The sequence below is a fragment of the Orycteropus afer genome, unplaced genomic scaffold (assembly GCF_000298275.1).
Source record: "Orycteropus afer afer isolate SDZICR_OR568_19922 unplaced genomic scaffold, OryAfe1.0 scaffold00075, whole genome shotgun sequence".
In the NCBI taxonomy this organism is placed as follows: domain Eukaryota; kingdom Metazoa; phylum Chordata; class Mammalia; order Tubulidentata; family Orycteropodidae; genus Orycteropus; species Orycteropus afer.
In genome coordinates, this window is record NW_006921662.1 from 9,363,752 (window position 1) to 9,386,065 (window position 22,314).

General features: G+C 50.2%; 1 protein-coding gene across 1 annotated transcript in view; it reads left to right on the top strand.

Moving 5' to 3' along the window:
- The first annotated feature begins 2,748 nt into the window (after nt 1-2,748).
- The window catches only part of LGR6 (leucine rich repeat containing G protein-coupled receptor 6), a 173,025-nt gene continuing 153,459 nt past the window's right edge, over nt 2,749-22,314 (top strand). Inside the window, exon 1 of the mRNA XM_007941135.2 lies at nt 2,749-2,960. Coding sequence (XP_007939326.1) covers nt 2,749-2,960 — 212 coding nt within the window. The remainder of the gene's footprint in view (nt 2,961-22,314) is intronic.

The following is a 22,314-nucleotide window of genomic DNA, read 5'->3' on the forward strand; positions in this document are numbered from 1 at the left end:
GCCTCCAGCTCCTGGCCCACTGAAGCTAAAGGCTTTTCTTCACTCAGACAGGCCCTGACTGCTGAGGCTGCCAAGCCCAAGATTGACAAGTAAAATGGCACAGTCCCAATGTTACCAAATCACATGGCAGGCCATCAATTCAAGTCCATTGTAAGACCCCAGGTTGGCAGAGCATGGCAGGCTGCTGAACAACAACATGACTACATGCAGGGTCCAAGTGTGCCATAGGCTAGAGACCATTCCCAAGGCTTCTCCTTATATACAGGAAACAGGCCACACCCCAAAAGCAGCTACTCAGCTGCTTGTGGTAGATCCCACCATGGAGTTGATTGCCAGTCTCATCATGGGGAATAACTACCACCAGCTGCCCAGCCACTCAACCAGGCCCAGCCAAGTTGACACACCAACTGAACTACCACACTTCTCCTCAGGCTAGAGTTGCTCCTTTGAGCTCTCCTCCTTCCTCCCCACCACATAGCAGGGAAGTGAGAGAGAAAGCTGAGGGGATTTGGGGAAGGGTAAAAGCAGGAGAAATCTAAGACAAGGAAAGAGAGTGGGGACAAGGTGGGGGAGGGGACAGGGAGGAAAGCACTTTAGGGCTGAACCACACACCATGTGACATGATCACTGATGGTGCCAGGAGCTCCTGTTGGCCTACCTGGTCAGACTGAGGTTCTGGAGGGCAGGGCACCTAAAGACACAATGCCAGGGAAGGGATCTGGGAGAATATTGAGAGCGCCTGGACAAAAAGAGCAGGAGCCCTGAAATGGAATTAGAGACCCCAAATGGAGAGAGAGCAGAGCTCTCATTGGCCAAACAGTTTCTAGAATGGGCAAGGGGTCAGAGGACAAAGAAGGGCCCTTCTCAGGCCTGGTTGGGGAAGTGGAGCAGATGTAGGCTTTCAGTTCAATCACGAGCTCCCCCTGAATGGGGTTAGGCTCTGATACTCCCCCAAGAGGACTCAGTGTTAACCTTGACTTCATATGCTGTGTTCATCAGGATGGAGGTGGTCCTATAATGACCTTCAATTGGACAGGCTGGAGACTTAGCCCAAGGCTACCCAAGTGGAGATGCTGCTGGAGGCCCCAGCCAGGCTCAACCATGGTGTTTCTAGATTTTCCTGGGCCCCTGATATTGGAGCAGCAGGAGCCGCAACCAGGTGTGGGAGAGGGGAAGGGGAGCCAAGGTATGGATGAGTGAGACCAGAAATACAGGCAGACCTGAGGTGGAAATGGAGACCCTATAAGAGGGGAAGTGCCTTTTAAGGCCACACAGCAGAGAGGCCCCATCTGTGGGTCTTTTTGGTTGCTCAGGGTCATTAGTTGGCCCTTCTAGGATGCTCATCTTCCAGTTTCAGGGTCATGGCCCAAACAGGAGGCCTACGCTCAAAGTTTGCTGGCTTCTTGGCCCAGCTGTGCTGGTACTTGAGCCCTGGGAAGTCATCAGGAGTATCAGAGAGTGGAACGGTGTTGGTAAGAGGGTCCTGGTGGTATGGGATTGAAGGAAACTTGCTGCCTGTGAGGTCCCAGGCTTCTGATGTCCACTCTGGGTGAACCATGGGGAGGGCAAAGGATGTGAGGAGGGAGACACACAGCCTGCTCCATCCAACTCTGCACCAGGCCTTGGCTCACCGTGGGAGAAGCCAGAGAAAGAAAGAGGCTACATGAAGGCAGTCCAGTCTGGTCTAAGGAGAGAACAGGGACGTGACCCCAGTTTCAGCCCCTGCATCCCCAAGGCCCTGGGGCTGCGGTCAACTGGCCCTGGGATTTGTCTCGAGGTGGTTGAGTTGCAGCACTGAACCTCCAGGTGGCGCCAATGAGCTGACTTTTAGACAGCCTCTGAAGACCCCGGGCCTTGTTGGGTCCTCAGAGCAGGGATCAAGGTGATCCCTGGGAGTTAAACTTGACCAAGGTTGCATGTAAAGGACACTCAGTGGATGGAAATCCACACCCATTTCTTTGTATAGGGGAATGTTCCCACAGGGAGGAGGCTACTCCTCACTGCTCCCCCCTGCCCGATCCCAACCTTCAGGAGAATCTGCCACAGCCTGACTGCTTTCAGACAACCCCTCAATCTCCTGGCCCCTAGGAGACATGGTGAAGAGGGCTGACCCTGGGTTCCACTTCTGGGGCTGCCTCTCACCTGCTGTTTTAAGCTTGAGCCAGTCACTTCACTTCTTAGGGTCTCAGTTCCCTCAAGTGTAAAAGGTTACCAGGTCGAGGACCTATGGGAACTCTAACGTCTCTTCCAAAAGGCTTCCTCCAGCTCCCATGTGACCCCCTGGCTGTCTGCATAGGCAAGTGGATCCCCAGCCCCAGTGGCCCAGGCTCCCTTCTGGGACACTGTTTCCAAACACGTGCAGGCAGATCCTTGACATACTGGGTTCTGCTCGGTTTGGTTTTCTTCCTTTTTTTTTTTTTTTTCCCTGGATGAAATGCCTGCCAGCTCGGAAGGAAGGAAAGAGGGAAGGGGAGCTAGCTGCCGCAGCGTAGAATGTTTCCTTGACTCCTCCTCCGCCCGTGTTTCCCTCCCTTGCCAAGCCCAGCCTGTGAAACTGTATAACGAAGATCACTCAACAATGCCTGCCCCTCTCTGACTGCATCGTCCTCGCGCTCTCGCCGCCGCCGCCCCACCAAGCAGAGCCCACGGGGCGGTCCCCACCGACGGTGCAGCCTGCCGCCCCGCGCGGGAATAGGAGGCGAGCGCTCGCCCGTCGCCGCCAGGTGCCCCAGGAGCCCAGCCGCTGAGATGCCCAGCCCGCTCGCGCTTCGGGCGCTGTGGCTGTGCGCCGCGCTGTGCGCCTCCCGGTGTGTCGGTGGCGCCCGCCAGCCGGGCCCGGGACCCGCAGCCTGCCCGGCTTCCTGCCACTGCCAGGAGGACGGCATCATGCTGTCCGCTGACTGCTCTGAGCTTGGGCTCTCCGCCGTGCCGGGGGACCTGGACCCCCTGACGGCTTACCTGTGAGTACGCACCCTGCACGGTTCTCCCTGCTCCTCCCTGGCCGTCCGCTAGCACCCTCCCAGGGCTTCAGTAGAGAGCACCGGCCCAGGTGATGTCCTGAGGCATGGATGTCCTGAGCCCCAGGAGGGCTCTTCCTATTCCAAGTCGACAGCTCAGACTAAAGATTAGACAAATGGTGAGCTCAGCCTTCCCGGATCCCCAGCTTGGTTTCCCAGTTAATCCGCGTGCTTATGGATTCACCCTCTGGGAGCCCAGGTTTGGCCGCTGCTTCTCCTCGATCTCCTCTTTCTCAGCGCAGGAGCGTCCAGGACAGTGGCTGAGGGCAAAGCTGATTGAACTGCTGGTAGATGTGAGGGGAGGGAGTTACAGTGGGTGGAAAGATTGTCTGTCCCTCTACCTCGACAAGGAGAACAGAGCTGTCACACGGAGGCTGGGTGGCCTGGGGGGGGGTGTCCTAGAAACTGGGAGAGGAAGCTTACCCACCCTTGTCCCCTCAGAAAGGGACCCTGCCAACACCATCTCCCTTCACTGAGGCCTCCTGGCTCCCCCAAGGGCCTCCCTGAAGTCATGTCCCGAGGGACCTTGTTGGAGACACTAATTTGTGGGCAGGCGCTGAGGCTGAAAACCAGGGAACCATTTTTAGAGTCCGAGTTGGGGTGAGGTGGCACGTGAGAGGGACCCTACTGGGGGCAGCTGTCCTGAGGGTGGCTCAGAGGTGCTTCTCCTGGGCAGGAGGAGGGTGTGAGAGCACATTCCAGACCACCTCTGCTCTGGGGAAAGGAAGTCTCCTGCAGCCCAGCCCTGCCCAGGCTCCATCACCCTCTTCTCTTGAGCAGATGGGAAAGTCTGAGGACATTTGCCTCAGGGGTAGTGTCCTGTGGCTCCTTCTCTACTGAGAGAGGCCCCACATGGTTTTGGAGTTCTAAGACTTGGGAGCTCTGAGGAAGAGAGGAGCTGGACTGGCTAGTTGAGACCAGGGCCCTCAGTACAGGGCAGTGTCCTAGTAGGATGTGTGTGTGGGGGTCCTGAATTACAACTTGTCATGGGGCTCTCCTCCCAATCTGTCTGTCCCCACTTGGCATGTCCTCCTCCACTCCAGAGGAGTGCCCCTCTAGGGCAGGGGAGGGAGCTAGAGGGAGAGAATAGTGTCCATACTCTAGAAGAGCTAACGAATCCTTCAGTCCAGGGACTGAAGGCAGAAGCATACACAGGCTGCAAGGCAAAATCTGTTAGTCCCAGCCCTGTGCAGTGTGATGGGCCTCAGCAGCTGGCAGAGGAGGGCAGACTCAGGCCTCCACCCCTGCAACCCTCCAGGGCAGCCCCACTTTTAACCATTTTATATATGACATTGTTTCATTTGAAGACAGAGTGATTCCTAAAAAGAGTATGCAAATTACTTCTCTAGGGCTTTTCTCTGGGAGCTGAAGAAACACTCTTGCCTGGGTTGAGGGGGCGGGGGAGATGGGGCTTTCAGAGGGTAATTGACCCATCTCCCTTCCCAGAACCTAAGGCTTCCTAGATTGATGGATTGTTTTCTTCCTGGAAGGACCTGGGGGGAGAGAGGGGTACAATGTCACCTTTGGAATTCGAGGGTCCCACTATTTATTCTGGTAGCATAGTGGATAAGGCACTTGACTGCTCACCAGATGGCTGGTGGTTCAAACCCATCAGCCACCCCTCGGAAGGAAGGTTGGGCAATCCTACTTCCGTAGTGATACTGCCTCAGAAACCCAAGGAGGGGTTGCTATGAGTCAGGGCGGGCTGACTCCACGGCACATAACAACAACAACTGTTTATTCGTTTTTTTTTTTTTTTCTTTTTTCTCCCAAAGTCTTGTCAACATTCCCTTGGAGCTGTGACATTTGCATCTGGGTTCAGTGGTGGTGAGATTTTCTGAGCTGGTCTTGAGTCTCTCTGCAGAATTAGAAAGGCTTTCCATCCCAAACTTCCAGGTTGAGAGTAGATCATGCCTCTGAGAGTTGAGGAGGGGAGAACAAGGAATAAGGGTCCTGAGAAGTTGTGCGGAATTTAGCAGCGAGGTGTGGAATATTGATGGGAGGTGGGACAGAACTACCTCCCCTGCCTCGGGCGATGGAGGGATCCTATCTGGATGGTATGTGAAGGGGTTCCTGTTGGAGGCAGCCCTCCTGAGGGAGCTCAGAGGGGGAGCCTTCTTTCTTTGCCCTCTCAGGAGAGCAGCTGAGCATTTCAGGGAGGCATAGGGGAGAGGGCTGTCATGGAGAAGAATCAGGACAGGAAGGCCTTGGGGCTCATCCCCCTTCTCAGCAATGTTAGGAGGTGCCCAGTGTGGTCTTGCTCCCTGGCGCCAGTTAAAAGAAGCATCTAGCACTTGTTACAGATGATGCATATTTGTATCTGATGGTATAACCCCTGATGCCTCTCTGTCTGGGTCACTCAGAGTTTGGTTCCTTACTGGCTCTGCCACTTACTGAGCATCACTGAACTTCTCCAACTAAGCCTCAGGGTCTTCTTATGCACATGGAGAGAAGCAGGTGGCTGGTGGATTACATGAGGTGACATGTAACGTATTTAGTACAGTGCCTGGCACAGAGGCGTTGACGTGTAAATGGTAGCTGTTGTTATCATGCCTCTCCTTGGGTGCTCAGTAGAAGTGGAGATAAGCTACCAGGTCCCACACAGAAGGGAATTTGAGCCTAGTGAGCGAGAGTAAAACTCAAGGGAATGGTTTGTACTAGGAGAAAGAGTGTGCTGGGCAGATGACTGTAAAGTGCTGGTCTTGATCAAGGCTTGGGTAATTCTAGTTGGTGAATAGTGGGGATTGGGGTTGATGAAGGGAATGTACATTAGGTCCTCCCAACAGAGTGTTGAGAATATAAAACGTAAGATTAAAATAGTAGGATGGGTAAGAAGTGGCAGGCTAAAGGGTAGTTAGAGATCCTTAGAAGGATCCATTGATTGAACCATAGGAAACACTAAAGAACGGTGGGCTCCAGAGGATACCTGTGGGCCCTCTTTTGTGCTCCTTAACCCCACTCCCACAAGAATTACTTCACTTCTGCTCTCCTGTCCCAGGAAAGTGATATTCCCTCCTTCTAGCCAGTGTCTTCCTTGATGCAGATGCCTCCACCTCCCTCCATCTTGGTTCTGGGGAAGACCATTAAGTCTTCTTTATATCCAACTGGTATCTTTTGCTTTGACATTCAAGTCTGAAACAGTTACCACTTTGAGGCCTTGTTTACTCAGGTTTGGGAAGACAGACTTCAAATACCCACAATCTCTCACATGCCTCTTCTTTTTCTTCCTTCCTTTCTTCCTTCCTTCCTTCTCTTTGTTTCCCTTCCCCTTTCTTCATTCCTTTCTTCTTTCTTTTCTTTTTAAGCCTCCTCCCAAACTGTAGTCTCAGTGTGGCTCAGTGAGACTCACTGGGTTTGGACACTCTCTCTTGGTAGGGCTTGTTCTGAGAATCCGTAGGACCCAGGAGTGAACACCCTGGTCTGGGTGTTCCAGTCTGACAGTGCTGAGAAGACATGATGCCCCCTGCTGTGTCCCATCACATATGCACTCAGCAGTGAGGCTGGGATATACAGACAACAAAACTTGTTGGGCAATAATATCAAGTGTTGTCCTGCAGAAGCAGAGTCTGGGTAGTTACTCTGAGCCCTTCTTTTCGCCTCCCAAAGTTGACCGGTATCAGGAAACAGATGCCATGAGAAGAGGTGCCTTGGTCAGCTAGCTGTAAAAGACCCGAGGCTTATAAACCAGCAGTTACCCATAAGCACCCTTTTTCATCATCCATTGCCATCAGTCAAATCCCAAATCAGGCTGCTTGTTGCCTTAATGGGACTTCATCCCCCATTAAGCCTCCCTGTGGTAAACACTGAACTTTTTGAGAGGTCTGATGGGGTGTGTGCATGAGTGTGTGTGTGTGTTTAGATTCAGGGTAATTTGCATTCTCTTCATGGCTGCCTAGGGATGTCTGTGACCGAAGAGATAGAGGCAGGATGCTGGGAGAGTGAGGGCAGAGGGGTTAAAAGCGCGGACACTGGTTGCACCAGAACAGGGTTTGAGTTGTCACTTAGTAACTGTGTGAACTTGAGACAGTTGATTAACCTCTCTGTAACTCAGTTTCCTCATCTGTAAATGGAGCTAATATCTACCTCAAAGCACTGTTGAGCGGACTCACTGAGGTCATGTTTGTTGAGGGTCTGGGATAGTGTCACACTTGGGAAGAGCTATTAGATGTTAGCTTGTGTTGTTATTATGGTGACCAGAGCCAGAAAGGGTTGGTCATGGAAGTCTTTCTGGAGAAGGAGATTCTGGAGCCAGCACTGGGAGAAGAGGATAGCACAGTTCTGTGAAAGGCTTGGGGTAGGGGTGTGTGTGTTGGGGGCCTGTGAGTGGAGAGAGAGTGACTGACAAGAAGGAGACAGAGGGGAGGAGCTACACTGGGGAGCAGGAATAGCATCTCCCGGCTGGTGCAGTCTTAGAGCTTCATGGGAGGGAAGGGGAAGGGAACAACTGATGGAAGTTCCCAGACTGCTCCACGTGTTCTAGATGGGCTCTTGCAGCGGCTATGATGTGAAGAAGCAGAGAAGTATGTGGCCTCTGTGGTGGAGAGCGGCCTTGGGGAGGATGTGTCTATGGAGATGAGTGTACCAGGCTCACTTCTCACCTCCAAGGCTACTCTTCCTGGCCTGGACTAGGTTTCCCTTTCTAACAAATCCTGATGTGAGGAAGCAGAAAAGCATGTGACCTGAGAAGCATGAGGACCTGGGGGACCCCTGAAACTTGGGGCTTGTGGTTTTAATCGTCTTTGCTGTGTGATCCAAGCAAGTGCCAAGGCTTCTCAGGACCTCGGTGTCCACAAGCTTTGGCTGAAAAACCAGAGAGTAGAAGAGGTAGGGAGAAAGCAATTTTGAGTCTCCTCCCCCTGATGCTGGATGAGAAAGCTTCCCAGGGAGAACTGCTTGGCACCAGGCAGTGGGGGAAGGGAAGGAAAGAACGGGGAGAATCCAGGCAGCACCCCAGGCCAGGGTCCAGAAGAGAAGGGCAAAGTGGGGTGGGGTGGGGGGCTCCAGGAAATACTGTCCTCTGGGGACCCCCTGTGCGAATCTTACTGCACAGTGAGGCCTGGGGGCCTGGGGCCATCAAAACGCAGACCCCAGGGGGTCACCAGAGGAGACTGAGTATGTGGGAGAGTCAACACCCCAGTTAAAAGGAAAGGCAGGAAACAGCCCTAGGCACAAGAAAAAGGAAACCTCTCGGCTCTGGCAGGAGCGGGCACGGGGTGCGGCCGGGTGGGGCGGCTGGCGGAGAAGAAGAAAGCCTGGCTCAGAGAAGATTTGGCCCCCAGCCCACCCCCACTCAACCCCGCCTTCCCCCCATTCCATGGGCTTTCAACACTGATGGCCCCACATGCACGACAGCCTGCTTCCCCCGCTGACCCATGCCCACCAGGGAGAGAGACAGACAGGGCACAGAAGTCAGAGTGGCGAGTTGGACCAGGGAATAGGGAAGGTCTTGGGCTTTGGAGTCTGAATGCATCTTGGGCATGAGTGTCAGCTCCACTGCTTATTAGCTGTGTGTCTTTGGGCAAGTCACTTAACCTCTCCAAAGCCTGCCTCACTGTCTTCCTCTTTAAGATACCAAACCAAAAACCAAACTCACTGCTGTTGAGTCGGATCCAACTCATAGCACCCCTTCCTTGGGTTTCTTAGGAGGTATCACTATGGAAATAGATCGTCCAGTCTTCCTTCCGAGGAGTGGCTGGTGGGTTTAAACCTCCAGCCTTCTGGTTAACAGTCAAATGCCTTAGGCACTACGCCACCAAAAACCAAAAAACCAAACCCACTGCCATCGAGCAGATCTGACTCATAGTGACCCCTCCTTGGGTATCTGAGGCAGTACCACTACGGAAGCAGAATGCCCAACCTTCCTTCCGAGGAGTGGCTGGTGGGTTTGAACCACCAGCCTTTTTGTTAGCAGTGGAATGCCTTAGGCACTACGCATCTCAAAGGGGCATGTAGAGTAGAGAATGAGACAAAGAAAGCAAAGCATGGTGACTTTTGTATCTCAAGTATAAAAATACTGTTTGCCATTAATATTGTTTTTCTCAATACCTTCAACTACAAATGAGCTAATTAAGGTCTAGAAAGGGAACACAATATGTCTAAGGAAACAGAGCTACTAACAATAGGATGGGGATTGGAACCTCAGGATCTTTTCAGGCCAGAGATTTAGGATATCAGAGTCTAATCTGCTGGAGTCCCATCAGATTGTCCTTCCTCCCTTCCCTCCCTCTCTCCCACACTCCCTCCCTCCCTCCCTCTTTCCCCCTCTCTTTCCCTCCTTTCATCCTTCCTTCTTCATTCCCTACTAATTAAAAAAAAGACAAAAACCAAACCAGTTGCTATGGGGTTGACTCCGACTAAGGGAGACTCATGTGTGTCAGAATAGAACTGTGTTCCATAGGGTTTTCAATGGCTGATTTTTCTTCTGAGGTGTCTTTTCGTGTTCTTGAACCTTCAACCTTTCGATTAGCAGCTGAATGCATTAACTGTTTTCACTTTCTAGTGATTGCTTATGATAATGCCCCTTCCTATTGACTTTCAGGGAAATCAGTTTACAAGGAGCCAGTTCTGCTCTTGGGTTCTTGGTTGGGATGAGGGAGCCTGTGATCTTCCTCAAAGGGATGCCTGGAGGAAATGGAGCCAGATCTGGGGCCTGATGAGAAACTCTCCAAAGAGGAAAAGTCTGGGTTTCCAGGTCTGTGCTGTTTGGAAAGTTCAGCTTCTCCTTCGAAATGGAGTTCCTCAGAACTAGAATCTTCTTTGGTGTAGCCCAAGGAAAAGAGTGTGTGTGTGTTCGGGGGCGTTTGGGATGACTGCTCTATTTCTGCCTTGGAACATGCCCCAAGGGGTGGTATCCTCCTCTGAGCTCATCACTAATGGACTGTGTGACCTTAGGCTAGTAACTCACTCTATTGGGATCACCACCAAGGACAAGAAGTCCTGCTGGGGCTTTGGACACCTTGAGAAGGTACAAGAGATGGGGGTGGGACCCCTCCCTCTTGTTGGAAATGATGACTTCTTTTAGCTGAACTGAAATGGGAATCATTGACTCAGGGGCTTTCTGAATTGTAGGAGCCCTTTTGTGCTACCCTAGTCTCCCCATAAAAAAAAAAAAGGTGGTCCCCAACTTCTAACAACAATTCAGGTCTCTCCTTTCTGCCCTTTAGGCATGGGAGAACAGGTCCCAGGAGAAGAAAAACACCCGAGAAGCCAAACTTGGGCAATGAGCAGAGAGTTATTTTGGAAGCGGCAAAAGGACATGGTAGTGGGGAGAGCTCAGGGCTTGGCACTACACACCCCCCCGGAGCCATGCCAGGGCAGGCCGTAGGTGGGCGGGTGGGTGGGCAGCTGGGGGCTGGGCCCGGCGGCTCCACAACAGGGCATCTCCAGAGTCAAAGTTTTCTTTGTCCCATTCCTAGCCCTCTTTCTCTGTCACTATCTTCCCTCCCCTCCAGAGGTCTATAAGGGAAGTGTTTGCTATTTGTCTTGTATTCTTCTCAGCCCTGGGGGGGTGGGGGTGGCGGGGAGGAGAGGGGCAGGCAGGTCCTTCTGATTAACTGAGATGTAGAATTTCAGGCGGGAGCCAGGGAAGACCCTTGTGTCCAGCTTTCTGCCCCAGTGCATGGCTGAGTACCTTCCTGGTTTAGGTTTTCATTCCTTGGACTGTGATTTTTTTTTTTTCCCCAGGAAAACACTACATTGTCAGGAAGATCTATTCTTGAGGACACCAAGTATGGCCGCTACTGGTTCCTAGGAGACATACCTAGGGACCTTCTATCACCCTGGTATCTCTTCCTTAACCAATAATAGTAGCAGGCAACATTTACTGAATGATCCTCACTGACATCAAGTCGATTCTGATTCATAGCAATCCTTTAGGGCAGAGTAGGACTGTCCCTTAGGGTTTCCAAAGCTGTACATTTTTTTTTTTTTTAAATTGTGATTTGGGTGAAAGTTACAGAGCAAATTCATTTTCCATACAGTAGTTCATCCATATTTTGTTTCATGTCATTAACTGCAATTTCCCACAATGTAACAGCTCTCTTCTTGCTTCCTCCCAATAGTTACCTCTTTCTTGTGTCCTTCATTCCCATGCACTCCCACCCCCTGAGCTGTCTCCCTGTGTAAACATTGTCCTTCTGTTCTCCCATGGTTGATCACTCCAAGGATCAATCTGAGATAAATGCCCACTCCATATGCCTGTGTATTGTTGGGCTGAAAGCCACAGGAATGAGTTCAGTTCCAGACCTGAAGTTTCACTAGGGGCCATAATCTCAGAGGTCTCACCAGGCTCTAGCAGACCAGCATACCTGGTCTCTTTTTTTTTTTCCCATGATTTTGAGCTTTGTTCCATATTGTTCTCCCACTCTATCCAGGATCTCCAGCACCGATCTCTCTCCAAGTGGTTGACAGTGGTAGCTGGGCACCATCTTGTTCTTCTGGTCTCATGGTCATATAGGCTGAGGATTGCATGGTCTACCAGTCCCTCGGACTAATTGTTTCTATGTGTCTTTGCTTTTCTTCATTCTTCTTTGCTCTGGATGAGGAGAGACCCATCATGCCATCTAGATGGCTGCTTGCAGGCTTCTAAGACTCCAGTCACTACTCACCAAAGAAGGATGTAGAACAGTTTTTGTGTGGTATGATAGCCAGTTGAACTTGATGTTCCCTGTGACTATAGTACTAAGCCCACAGGTCCAACTAGTTGCTCCCTTAAGGTAGCTGGCTGTGGCCAAGAAGCCACCATAACCTTGTCCCTTATCTGCTCTGCTATATACCTGGACATTCTTACAGCACATGCAAATACCCAAGGCTATAAATCTTTAAGAAGCAGCCTGTCTATCTTTCTCCCATAGAGTGGCTAGTGGGTTCAAATCACCAACATTTTGATTATTAGATGAATGTTTTAACCACTACACCACCAGAGCTCCTTTACTGAATGAAAATATGTACTAAATGCTAAGCACTTTGCCTCCATCAACTCATAAACACTATAAGGTGGTAGGTACTACACATGAGAAAACTGAGGCTTTTCTATGTTAAGGAGCTTGCCCAAGGCCATCATCAGCTAGTAATTGCTGGTTTCCTAACCACTGTACTATAGTGCCTCTCAGAGGGTCAGGGCTGGGGGCTTCTGAGCTCCAAATGGATGAGCAGGACTTGACATGTTCAACTCTCAGGCTGTGCAGCCCTTCAAAGCCTATCTGTTCCCTGTCTTTCTGGGGAAGAATCAGTGATTTGCCCCATTCCCCTCCCATCTGCCAACAGTGGCCTCTGGGAGCCTCTCTGCGGGACTACATGGAGGAGGAGGTGATGGGGCTCAGCACAGAAGCTGGGGACTCTGGTTGGAGAGGGTGAGACAGAATCCCAAAGCGTGGAGATTATCATTGACTACTATGTATCAGGTCCTCTGTGAGGCATGAAAGGTGATATGGTGACAATTATGATCAAGAGAGACAGGCCAGACACCCATGAAAAGTTAGCTCAGTATCAGGTAAGTCATGGGGAGCATCCACAGAGGGCCCACAGAAAGGACAATAGCTGCTCAGAGGACTGGGGGGTCAGGAAGGCTCTAGGGAAAGGAGTCCTGAAGGACCAAGAGGATGCAGACCAGGGAGTAGGGTAGGGGGCCTCTAGGAAAAAGGAAAGCTGTGAGTCCAGGGAAGAGTGAGGAACAACATGGATGGATGCTTTCTTTACTTTCATTTCAACAGCCTTTTCTGTCCCACTGCCTGAGGCAGGATGTTCCAGAGAAGGGCCTTCTGCTTTTTTCTCTTCACTCAGGGCACACGTTAAAAAAAAAAAAAAGAAAAAAGAAAAGATCCAAGGTGTTCAGCAGCTGGGGTAAATCAAAGAGGCTGTTCTAGGCCAGAGGCGTCCGGCCAACCCCAGGCAACATCCGGCCACTGGGAGGACTGTGGAGACCACTATCTCGGCACACCTGGAATCTCAGCTATAGAGGAAAGAGCTCATATTTGCAGCCAACTCAGAGGTTGGGTTCAAGCCTTGGCTCCAGCACAAATCAGCTGGATGGTCCTGAGTAGGTTTCTGCGCCTCTCCTAGCCTCTGTTTCTTTAGCTTTGAAATGGGCATAATTCTACCGAGCACTGGGAAAGATGTTTGTAATTGGCACTATGCCTGGCACATAGCAAGTACTCAGTAAATGAGAACTATTGTACTTATTCATTCAAACTCCCCTTGGGAGAAGCACTAGGAGGAGAAAGTGAGACAGGCACTGCATCTCGTCTATTTAGCTGTGCTGACCTAGGCTTTGCTAGGATGAGCCTCCAAGGGTCTGTTCTATAGCATAGCTCTCCTCCACCGTCCCCTCCTCTTTGTCTTCAGAGGTGCTAGAGGAGGTGGGGGTGTTTCTGAGAGTGTCCAGACTGAAACAGGGTGGCAGAGGGTGGTGAGTGTCTCCTTTGCACCAGTGTCATGGATTTGGATGTAGTCCTGAGGCCCAAAGCCAAGGCAGATGGACTAATGAAGAGGAGGTGGGGCAGAGAAGGGGTGCCATCTACCATCCTAGACCATCTCTGAGGTCACTGCAGGGCATGGAGGGGTGCTTCCTTATGAGGGAGACAGGGAAATGGGGACCAAGTCTCTCCAGGTTTATTCCAACTCGCTGGGTTATTTGCAAGTTTGAACTGTCCCCTACCTGAGTTATCATTGGCTCCTGGGACACAAGCCAAAGACAGCAGGCTTTTAACACCTTCTAAAAGAAGGGCCTCTGGTGGCATAGTGCCTAAGGCATTTGATTGCTAAGCAGTAGGTTGAAAGTTCAAATCTACCAGCTGCTCTGTGGAAGGAAGAGGGGTGATCTATTTGAGGAAAGTTTTACTGCCTTGGAAACACTAGGACTCGGTGGTCACTATGAGTTGGAATCAACTCGATGGCAGTCAGTTTGGTTTTTTTTGAGAAGAAAGGCTTTCCAGGCTGACCTGAACTCAAGGGTCTTTTCTCCATGTCTCTGAGTATCTCCCAATTGACTCTATGTTCATTTGAGTACAGAGGACAGTGCTATTCCATGGGGATATCCCTGGTTGTATTCAGGAATCCCTGGGTGGCACACATGGTAAAGCACTCAACAACTAATGGAAAGGTTGATGGTTTGAGTCCACCCAGAGACATCTTGGGAGAAAGATCTGGTGATCTGCTTTCAGGAAGTCACAGCCATTGAAAACCCTATATAGCAGTTCTCCTCTTACACACACGGGGTTGCCATGAGTCGAAATGAACTCGACGCCAACTGTTTGTTTTGGTTTAAGCCACAGTTGCCATCAGCACACTGTGAATTTAGGTACTATCTTTACCCTAATTTGTGCTACAGTAACCTCCCCTCTCCACTGTCTTAATGTTTTGTTGTTATGTGTTGTCTAGTCGGATCTGACTCATAGCGACCCCTCCTTGGGTTTCCGAGGCAGTATCACTATGGAAGTAGACTGCCCCATCTTCCTTCCGAGGAGTGGCTGGTGGGTTCAAACTGCCAGCCTTCTGATTAGCAGTCAAGTGCCTTAGCCACTATGCTACCAGAACTCCACTGTCTTAATAGACAATGACAATGCCACTTGAACTCCCAGGCCTTTTGTGAGGTACAAACATGCATTCATTGGTATGTTCATTCATTTATTTCATTTAACAAACGTGGATTGAATGTCTGCTGTACTGAGGTACCATACTCAATGCTTTCTCTTGAATCTCAACCTCCTCAACTCCTGTACACAGCTGGAGGACAGAGCCAGGGCTGGAGTGAAGCTTGGGGGACTCCAAAGCTGGTGCTCTTTCCTTTGCTCTGGGGGCTTGGAGAGGGAGATAAGACAAGTACCCAAATAACTGTGACACATTAAGGGAAGTGAGAAGTGCCATGAGGCAGGTCCAGATAACTGGAACAAGGGTAGGGGCACCGAGGAGGGAAAGTTCATGCAGAACTGATGCGCAGGGGCAGGAGCCCTACAAAGGCAGTGACTGCAGAGGAAAACCACAGGATGAGTTGCCCACTCATTTGTAGGGTGGGACTGATAATCATCTCTCCCTGATAAAGTCTTTGTGTTAAACAAGATCCTGCTTGGGAGAGGGTTTAGCATATAATGGGTGCTATTTCCCTTCTTGGGGGCTCTGGTAGCATAGTGACTAAGGCACTTGACTGCTAACCAGAAGGCTGGTGGTTCAAACCCACCAGCCACTCCTCAGAAGGAAAGTTGGGCAATCTACTTCCATAGTGATACCACCTCGGAAACCCAAGGAGGGATCTCTATGAATTGGATCCTGCTCAACAGCAGTGAGTTTGGTTTTTGTTTGGTTATTTCCCTTCTTACAAAAATATCAGTAGTTGTGCATACCTTATGGAGCCTGGTTGGTGTGGTAATTATGCTCAGCTTCTCACTAAAAGGTCAGCTGCTAACTGAAAAGTCAGCTGTTTGAACTTACCAGCCACTCTGTGGGAAAAAGACCAGGTAGCCTGCTTCTGTAAAAATTTATAGCCTTGGAGACCCTATGGGACAGTTCTACTCTGTCCTATAGCATAGTTGTAAGCCAGAATCACCTCAAAGACAATGGATTTAGTGCATACCTTATGATTGTGTAAGATGAGTGTGTCTGTGTTTGTCCATCTGTCTGATGGGGGCTCTCTGCTTTATTAGATCTGGACCTCCTCGAAGGCAGGAGCCAGGTCTCTTTCCATCAGTGGAGAGGATGTCTCTTAGAGTAGGGACAGCGTCTCCCCTTTCAGTCTGGGAGCTTCCTGAAGGCAGAGTCAGTGCTTGTGGTTCCCTTTTTCTCAGGATCACTTTACTACACACACACACACACACACACACACAAAACACATACACACACACTCACACCCCTTGTACAGGTCTCTACCTGAAGGGGGCGCTCTGAACAGGCCATATACAATCCAGATCTATGCATTTTGTTTTCTCTCTGCGCTTCAGCTCTAGGTCTGGGGCAGCCTATGGGTGGGGATGTTTGAGGATGGTGTGTGTGTGGGAGGGTGCTGGATCAAGTGTCCAGGGATTGTGAGAGTTGTGGCAGGAAGGGGCTGTAAACTAATCCCCTGCCTTTGTGGTGGACAGAGCAGATTAGGAGGCTGGGAGGAGACAAGAAAGGAAGGGGACTATTGTCTGGGACAAAAGCAAGAGAGAACAAGAATTGGGACAGGGCCTGCCCTCACTTACCTGGGGGCAGACAGGAGCTGAGGACCCAGGGGAGTCTGAGCCAAGAGCCAACTCACCTCTCAGACCACCTCAAATGCCAGCTTTGCCAACATGGTTGCCTGGCTCCCGCATTTTGGAGAGCTGGGTGACTTGGGTGACTTTACCTGTGCAGTTACACAGGACCCATTTTTAGAAAGACTTTCTGTTGGGGTTGAAGCTCTGTCACCATCTTAAAATTCATAATAATGTTTGAACAAGGGGCACAACATTTTTATTTTGCATTGGGTCCTATAAATTATGTCTACCGTCAAATTTCTAGTTTTGTAGAATAAAGATGACATCCCCTGACCCATCTTCACTCCAAGTGGTCATCAATTCAAACAAATGTCCTGGGCTTCATGACATGCCAGACACATTTCTTCTGTCTTTACAATCACGTGGGAACTCTGGTGGCATAGTGCCTAAGGCATTTGACTGCTAACCAGAAGGCTGACGGTTCAAACCCACCAGCCACTCCTGGGAAGGAAGATTGGGCAATCTACTTCTGTAGTGGTACCTCCTTGGAAACCTAAGGAGTGGTTGCTATGAGTCGGATCCAACTTGATGACAGTGGGTTTGGTTTGGTTCACAATCACGCTAGTGACTCCTTGGTCTGATGGACTTGGGGGTAGGGACAGGAAGGGATAGGAGGGGGTGTGGCACAGGGTAGAACAGGGAAGGCAGCTATCTGTCCAGATGTGCTTGAGGTGGCCACAGGGCCAGGACAGAGACTGGACTGGGCATCATTGGACTGCAGTGCTGCTTGGACTGAGCATGGCATCTTCAGGGAGAAAGGGATTATGGGGTACACTGTGCTGAGGGTACAGGAGCTCTAGGGGCATAGTTGTTAAAGCATTTGGCTGCTAACCAAAAGGTCTGTGGTTTGAACCCAATGACAACAGCAGAGAACTAAACCAAGCACAAGGCCCTGAGAGGAGAGAGAAGGACAAAGAGAAACCTGAAGTGTTGAAACTTTAGGCGTCGAAGGGATTCTTCAGAGAAGAAGCTTGCATTTACTTTCTCTAAAAGGGTGCCAAGGAGCTCTGGTGATGCAGTGATTAGAACGCTTGACTGACAACTAAAAGGTCAGTAGTTCGAACCCACTAGCCACTCCATGGGAGAAAGTGAGGCGGTCTGCTTCCATAAAGATTTACAGCCTTAGAAATCCTATGGGGCAGTTCTACTCTATATTATTGGGTTGCTATGAGTCAGAGTCAACTTGACTGTAGTGGGTAGTAGTAGGAGTGCTTAGTGCCAGCCACAAGTGTGTTATAATGAACAGCAACCAGTTGCTGTCAGGTGGATTTTGACTCATTGCAACCCCATCTGTATCAGAGTTGAATGTGCTCCTTAAAGTTTTCAGCAGCTGAATTTTCAGAAGTAGGTCACCAGGACTTTCTTCTGAGGCACCTCTGGGTAGACTCGAATCTCTAACCTTTTGGTTAGCAGTCAAAGGCATTGACCACTTGCACCACCCGTGGTACTAGCTACGGTATTAACAGCTCTCACATAACAAACAGCTGGGGAGACAAATATTTAGCACACTGTGTGAGGCCCCAGGCTCAGGAAACCCTACCACCCATCTTCAGAGCTCTGCTGGTTCTGCCCTGCTCTCAACTCTCCCACCATCCTCTGCAGCTTTTCTCTGTAGTATGGGAGTGAGGGGTTGCAAGAGTCTGCTAGAGTGGGGGGATGTTTCCAGTACATCCCCTCACCCAATTTTGTCTGCAACCTCCCAGACCCTACCCATCTGTAGCTTTAGGTCAGCACTCTGTTCAGTGGAATTACAATCAGGAGGCCCTGGGCTAGAGCTCTGTCTTTGTCACTAACTTGCTGAATATCTTAGGACAAGTCCTGTGACCTGTTGTTTCCTGTGGGCTGATCCTGCTTGATTCTAGGATACTACAGAGACAAAGGATCGTGTACAGGTAAAGATGTCCAGGGGAGAGAAAGAGAGAAGGAATGCAAGTGAGCAAAAGTGAAGAGACAGGAGTGAAAGGGGTGCCAGGCCCCCGAGATGTGCAGTGTTCACTCTGTGAGACTTGAGATCCCAGGGCTGGAACTGGGCATAGCCACCAGCACCAGCACCTCGGAGGGCTGTGTGCCCAGCCAGAACAAGGCCCCCCTTTAACTATGTGCAGCCAGCGGAAAGAGGAATGCCCATGCCCTCCCCCCCCCGCCAGCCGACGCCATGCCAGCCCTTGCCTCCTTGCCTGCTCCCCTGCTCTGAATGCAGAAGTCCAGGGTGCTGCCTCCCCCTCTGCCGACCCTGCCTCCACCTGCCAGAAAATATTAGCCTCAGTGGCCAGATTGGATGGGGGCGCAAAGGCACCACGGTGCAGGAGCTGGGGGACCTGCTGGGGTGGGGCTTGAGTCGGAAATACCTGGGCTAAACCCTGGAACTCTGGTACGCCCAGTGCTGAGGGGTGGCCCTGGAGCCTGCAGGAGGTAGAGAGTGCAGTAAGTAGGGAAAGTGTGGAAACTTTGAAGGTTGGCCTGGGCGAACCCCCTTTGGGTTTGCTCCAGTGTCCTGCCCATAACTAGGCCCAGAACCTCCAGGTGTGCAGACAAAATGATTCAAGACCCCACCTGTTCTTTTAGTATTTGCCCCTCAGGAATCTGATCATTGATAAGTTCTTCCTAGTGTCCCTCTTTCCTGTTGGACTGTCCCTAAGTTTCCTTCCGGTTTTGGGCAGAGAGGAGAGAGCCAGCAGCTAACCCCTGCTGTGTTAGCTCTGGAGGGACAGGAGGAATAGTCTGGGTTTCCCATCACTTTCTCCATGAGAAAATGAGCCTGGCTTATGGAGGCAACCTTGGAGGCCAGAGATGGAGATGGGGTGCTGTGTCCAGGTCCTGGGGGCTTGTCTGCTGTGAAGAGGGCTGAGTGCCCCCGTGGGCTCCTTTGTGAGAAGCCACATGCCCTTGCAGCCTCCCTCCCTGGCTCTCAACACTCTGGGCTGCAGCTAATTGGGCAGCATCTTTGTGAGAATTAGGAAAAGGCACCCCTTGCTCATAGTGGTCCCAGTACAGGGAGAAGGGCCAGAGTTGGTGAGTGGAGCAGGGACCCCCTTGGCCAGAATGTAGCTCACCACCTGCACAGCTCTGAGTCAGCCTGGTTAATACTTAGCATAAAAGTGATTGAAGAATATAAAATGTCTATCTTAAGAGTGATTGAGAAAAGTATTTATAGGGAGTTGCTTAGACGGATGGATGAATGGATGGGTGGACAGGTAGATAGATGACAGCTGCCATCGAGTTGACTCTGGCTCATGATGGCCTTATGTACAACAGAGCAGAAGGGGGCCAAGTCTGTCCTGTGTTGTCCTCAGGATTGCTGCACAGTGGAGTCCCGTTGAGGCCATTATCCCAGCCCATCTTACTGAGCATCTTCCTCACCCTCAGTGGCCCTCTGCTTCACCAAACACTTCTAGAAATTACTCCCTCCAAAGCAGGCAAGCCGAACAATGTTCTGTTGTGATCATTAGGTTTCCACTGGCCGATGTTTTGGAAGTAGACCAGCAGGACTTTATTTCTAGTCCGTCTTAGTCTGGAAGTTCTGCTGAAATCTGTCCACCATGGGTGATCCTGCTGGTATTTGAAATATGGAGGCTTAGCTTCCAGCATCACAGCAACATGCAAGCTGCTATCGTATGACAAACTGACGGACAAGTGGTGGAGGGAATTGCTTGAAAGACATTTATTCCTTCTAGTTCCTTGCATATCCTAAAGCCTTATTACTTAACTATATGGTCAATAGAGCAGCATCATCAACAGCATCAGGGAACAAGTTAAAAAAAAATCCAAACTCACTGTCGTCGAGTTGATTTCGACTCACAGCCACCCCTCCTTGGGTTTCCAAGATGGTATCACTATGGAAGTAGATTCCCCAACCTTCTTTCTGAGGAGTGGCTGATTGGGTTTGAACCACCAGCCTTCTTGTTAGCAGTCAAATGCCTTAAACACTATGCTACCAGAGCTCCTGGGAACAAGTTAGAAATGTGTAATCTCAGCCTCGCCCCTTTCTAGACCTGAGTCAGAATCTTCATTTTAAAGTTCGCCAGCACTGCCCTAAAGCTTTTGCTTGGATTAAGTCAGACATCCACTGAATCTCTGGACTCCCTACCCCAACTCCATTGAATTGCTTTTACCCAATTTTACTTCAGTCAAAATGCACCATTTGTTTTTATCAAGGATGAAAAGAAAAAGTTTCATGGACATCACTGCTGATTTATGGCAAAATGAATGAATGAATGATTAAATAAATAACTAGATAGATGGATACATACATACATACAAAAGCAAATCCACTGCCATAGAGTCAATTCCAACTCAGTGACCCACCCCCCTTGGGTTTCCAAGCCTGTAAAACTTTACAGAAGTTGATTACCTCATCTTCCTTCTGCAGAGCCCTGGTAGGTTTGAGCCACCAACCTTCTGGTTAGCAGCCAAATGCCTTACCCACTACGCCACCAGAGCTTCTTGATTTATAAGAAGGTGGTTAATCAGTGGGTTCACACAAGGAGCCTGCAGTTCTGGGGAGGATGGTGTCTTTAGGGGAAGTCAGGGAACTATCACCTTCACTGAGGTTGTAAGGGGCTTACTGAGGTAGCCCTCTTCAGGGAAACTTCTCCTAGTCCCTCAGCTGTAGGGAAGGACTCCCTTTATGTACTCCCCAGCCTCATGGCTCATCCTCCTGGGATTTAACTCCTGCTTCCTTGTCTCTTTCTCAAGCCAGGCTGCGAGCCCAGGAAAGCAGGGCTCCAGCACAATCACCTCACATGAATGGGGGCTCCAAAGGTGGAATGAGCAAAGAAATGAATGAGTAAATGAATGAATGAATGACCGAAGGCCAGGAGAGGCAGAAAAGAAGCCAACCTAGGCTGGTGCTTACCTGAGAGAGGGGACTGGGAGGGAGGGCAGCTCTCTTCAGACCTGGTGGGGGCACTAACCTGACTCCACTGCAGGCAGGAGCCCGAGGTGTGGCATCCAACCCAGACGGCTGTGGTGAGGACAGAGTTGCACTGTGGAGCCTCTTAAGCTGCCAGTCAGCCAGCTTGTGGCCTAGCTTGGGTTTCATTAGAGTGAGACACCTGTTCTATAAACCCTTCCACTTACAAGCTTTTGCCTTCCCTATCCATTCTCTTGTTATTATTATTTTAAAGCAAACTTCTTTTGAAATGTTCCATCCAGCTTTAAACAAGCTTAGAAGAACAAAGGTATGTACCTGCTCCCAGGCTTGGACGGAGAGAGGCTCTGGTGACTTGTGGCTATTGGCTCTTGAACCACCAGTGTGTGCCTGATACTTGTCTAGGCTCTGAAGATCCAAGATGAGTGTCAAGACTTGAATTCTGTGTTAAGACACATCACAGCCTGCTGGGTCAGAAAATTACCACCCAGTACATTAAGCACTAGGCTGGACATTTGCATAGGCTGAAACCAAGGTGTTGGAAGGGCCACTCCCTATAGAGACTGTAGAGATGTAGGTGGGAAGAGTTGGGGAGCAGTGGGGAGGCGTGAGCCTCTTGGTGGAATCTGTGAAAAGCCAGGGAGCTGGGAATGATGGTCAGGGATCCTTGGGAGGGAATCCTGGCAGCACTAAAGTGCTTGGCCATGCTAGCAAAGGTCAACATGTATATACTGAGTACCTATTATATATGAGTATAACCAGTATAGCTAGGATTGTGAGGATGGCAGAGGACTGGGGAGTGTACATAAGGTCGCTCTGAGTCAGAGCTATCTTGACGGCACCTAACAACAACACTACGTATGGGCCAGAACCTGTGCAAGGTGCTGGGGATACACAGATGAGTCAGATGAAAAAGATACACAGAAAAACGTCCAATTTCAGTTCGATGAAGTAAAGTTGAGGTGCATTTACAGGTTGCCATGGGAATCTAGAGAGGACCCCTTAGTCAACGGGAGGTTCAGGGAAGGTTTTCAGGATTCCTGTTTATTAATTTTTAAAAAATTATATATTAATATACTTAAGGAAAAGAGCACATAGTGTATAAACTAACACCAAACCAAACTCACTGCCATTGAGTTGTTTCTGACTCACAGTGACTCTCATTGGGTTTCTGAGGCTGTAAATCTTTTTTTTTTTTTTT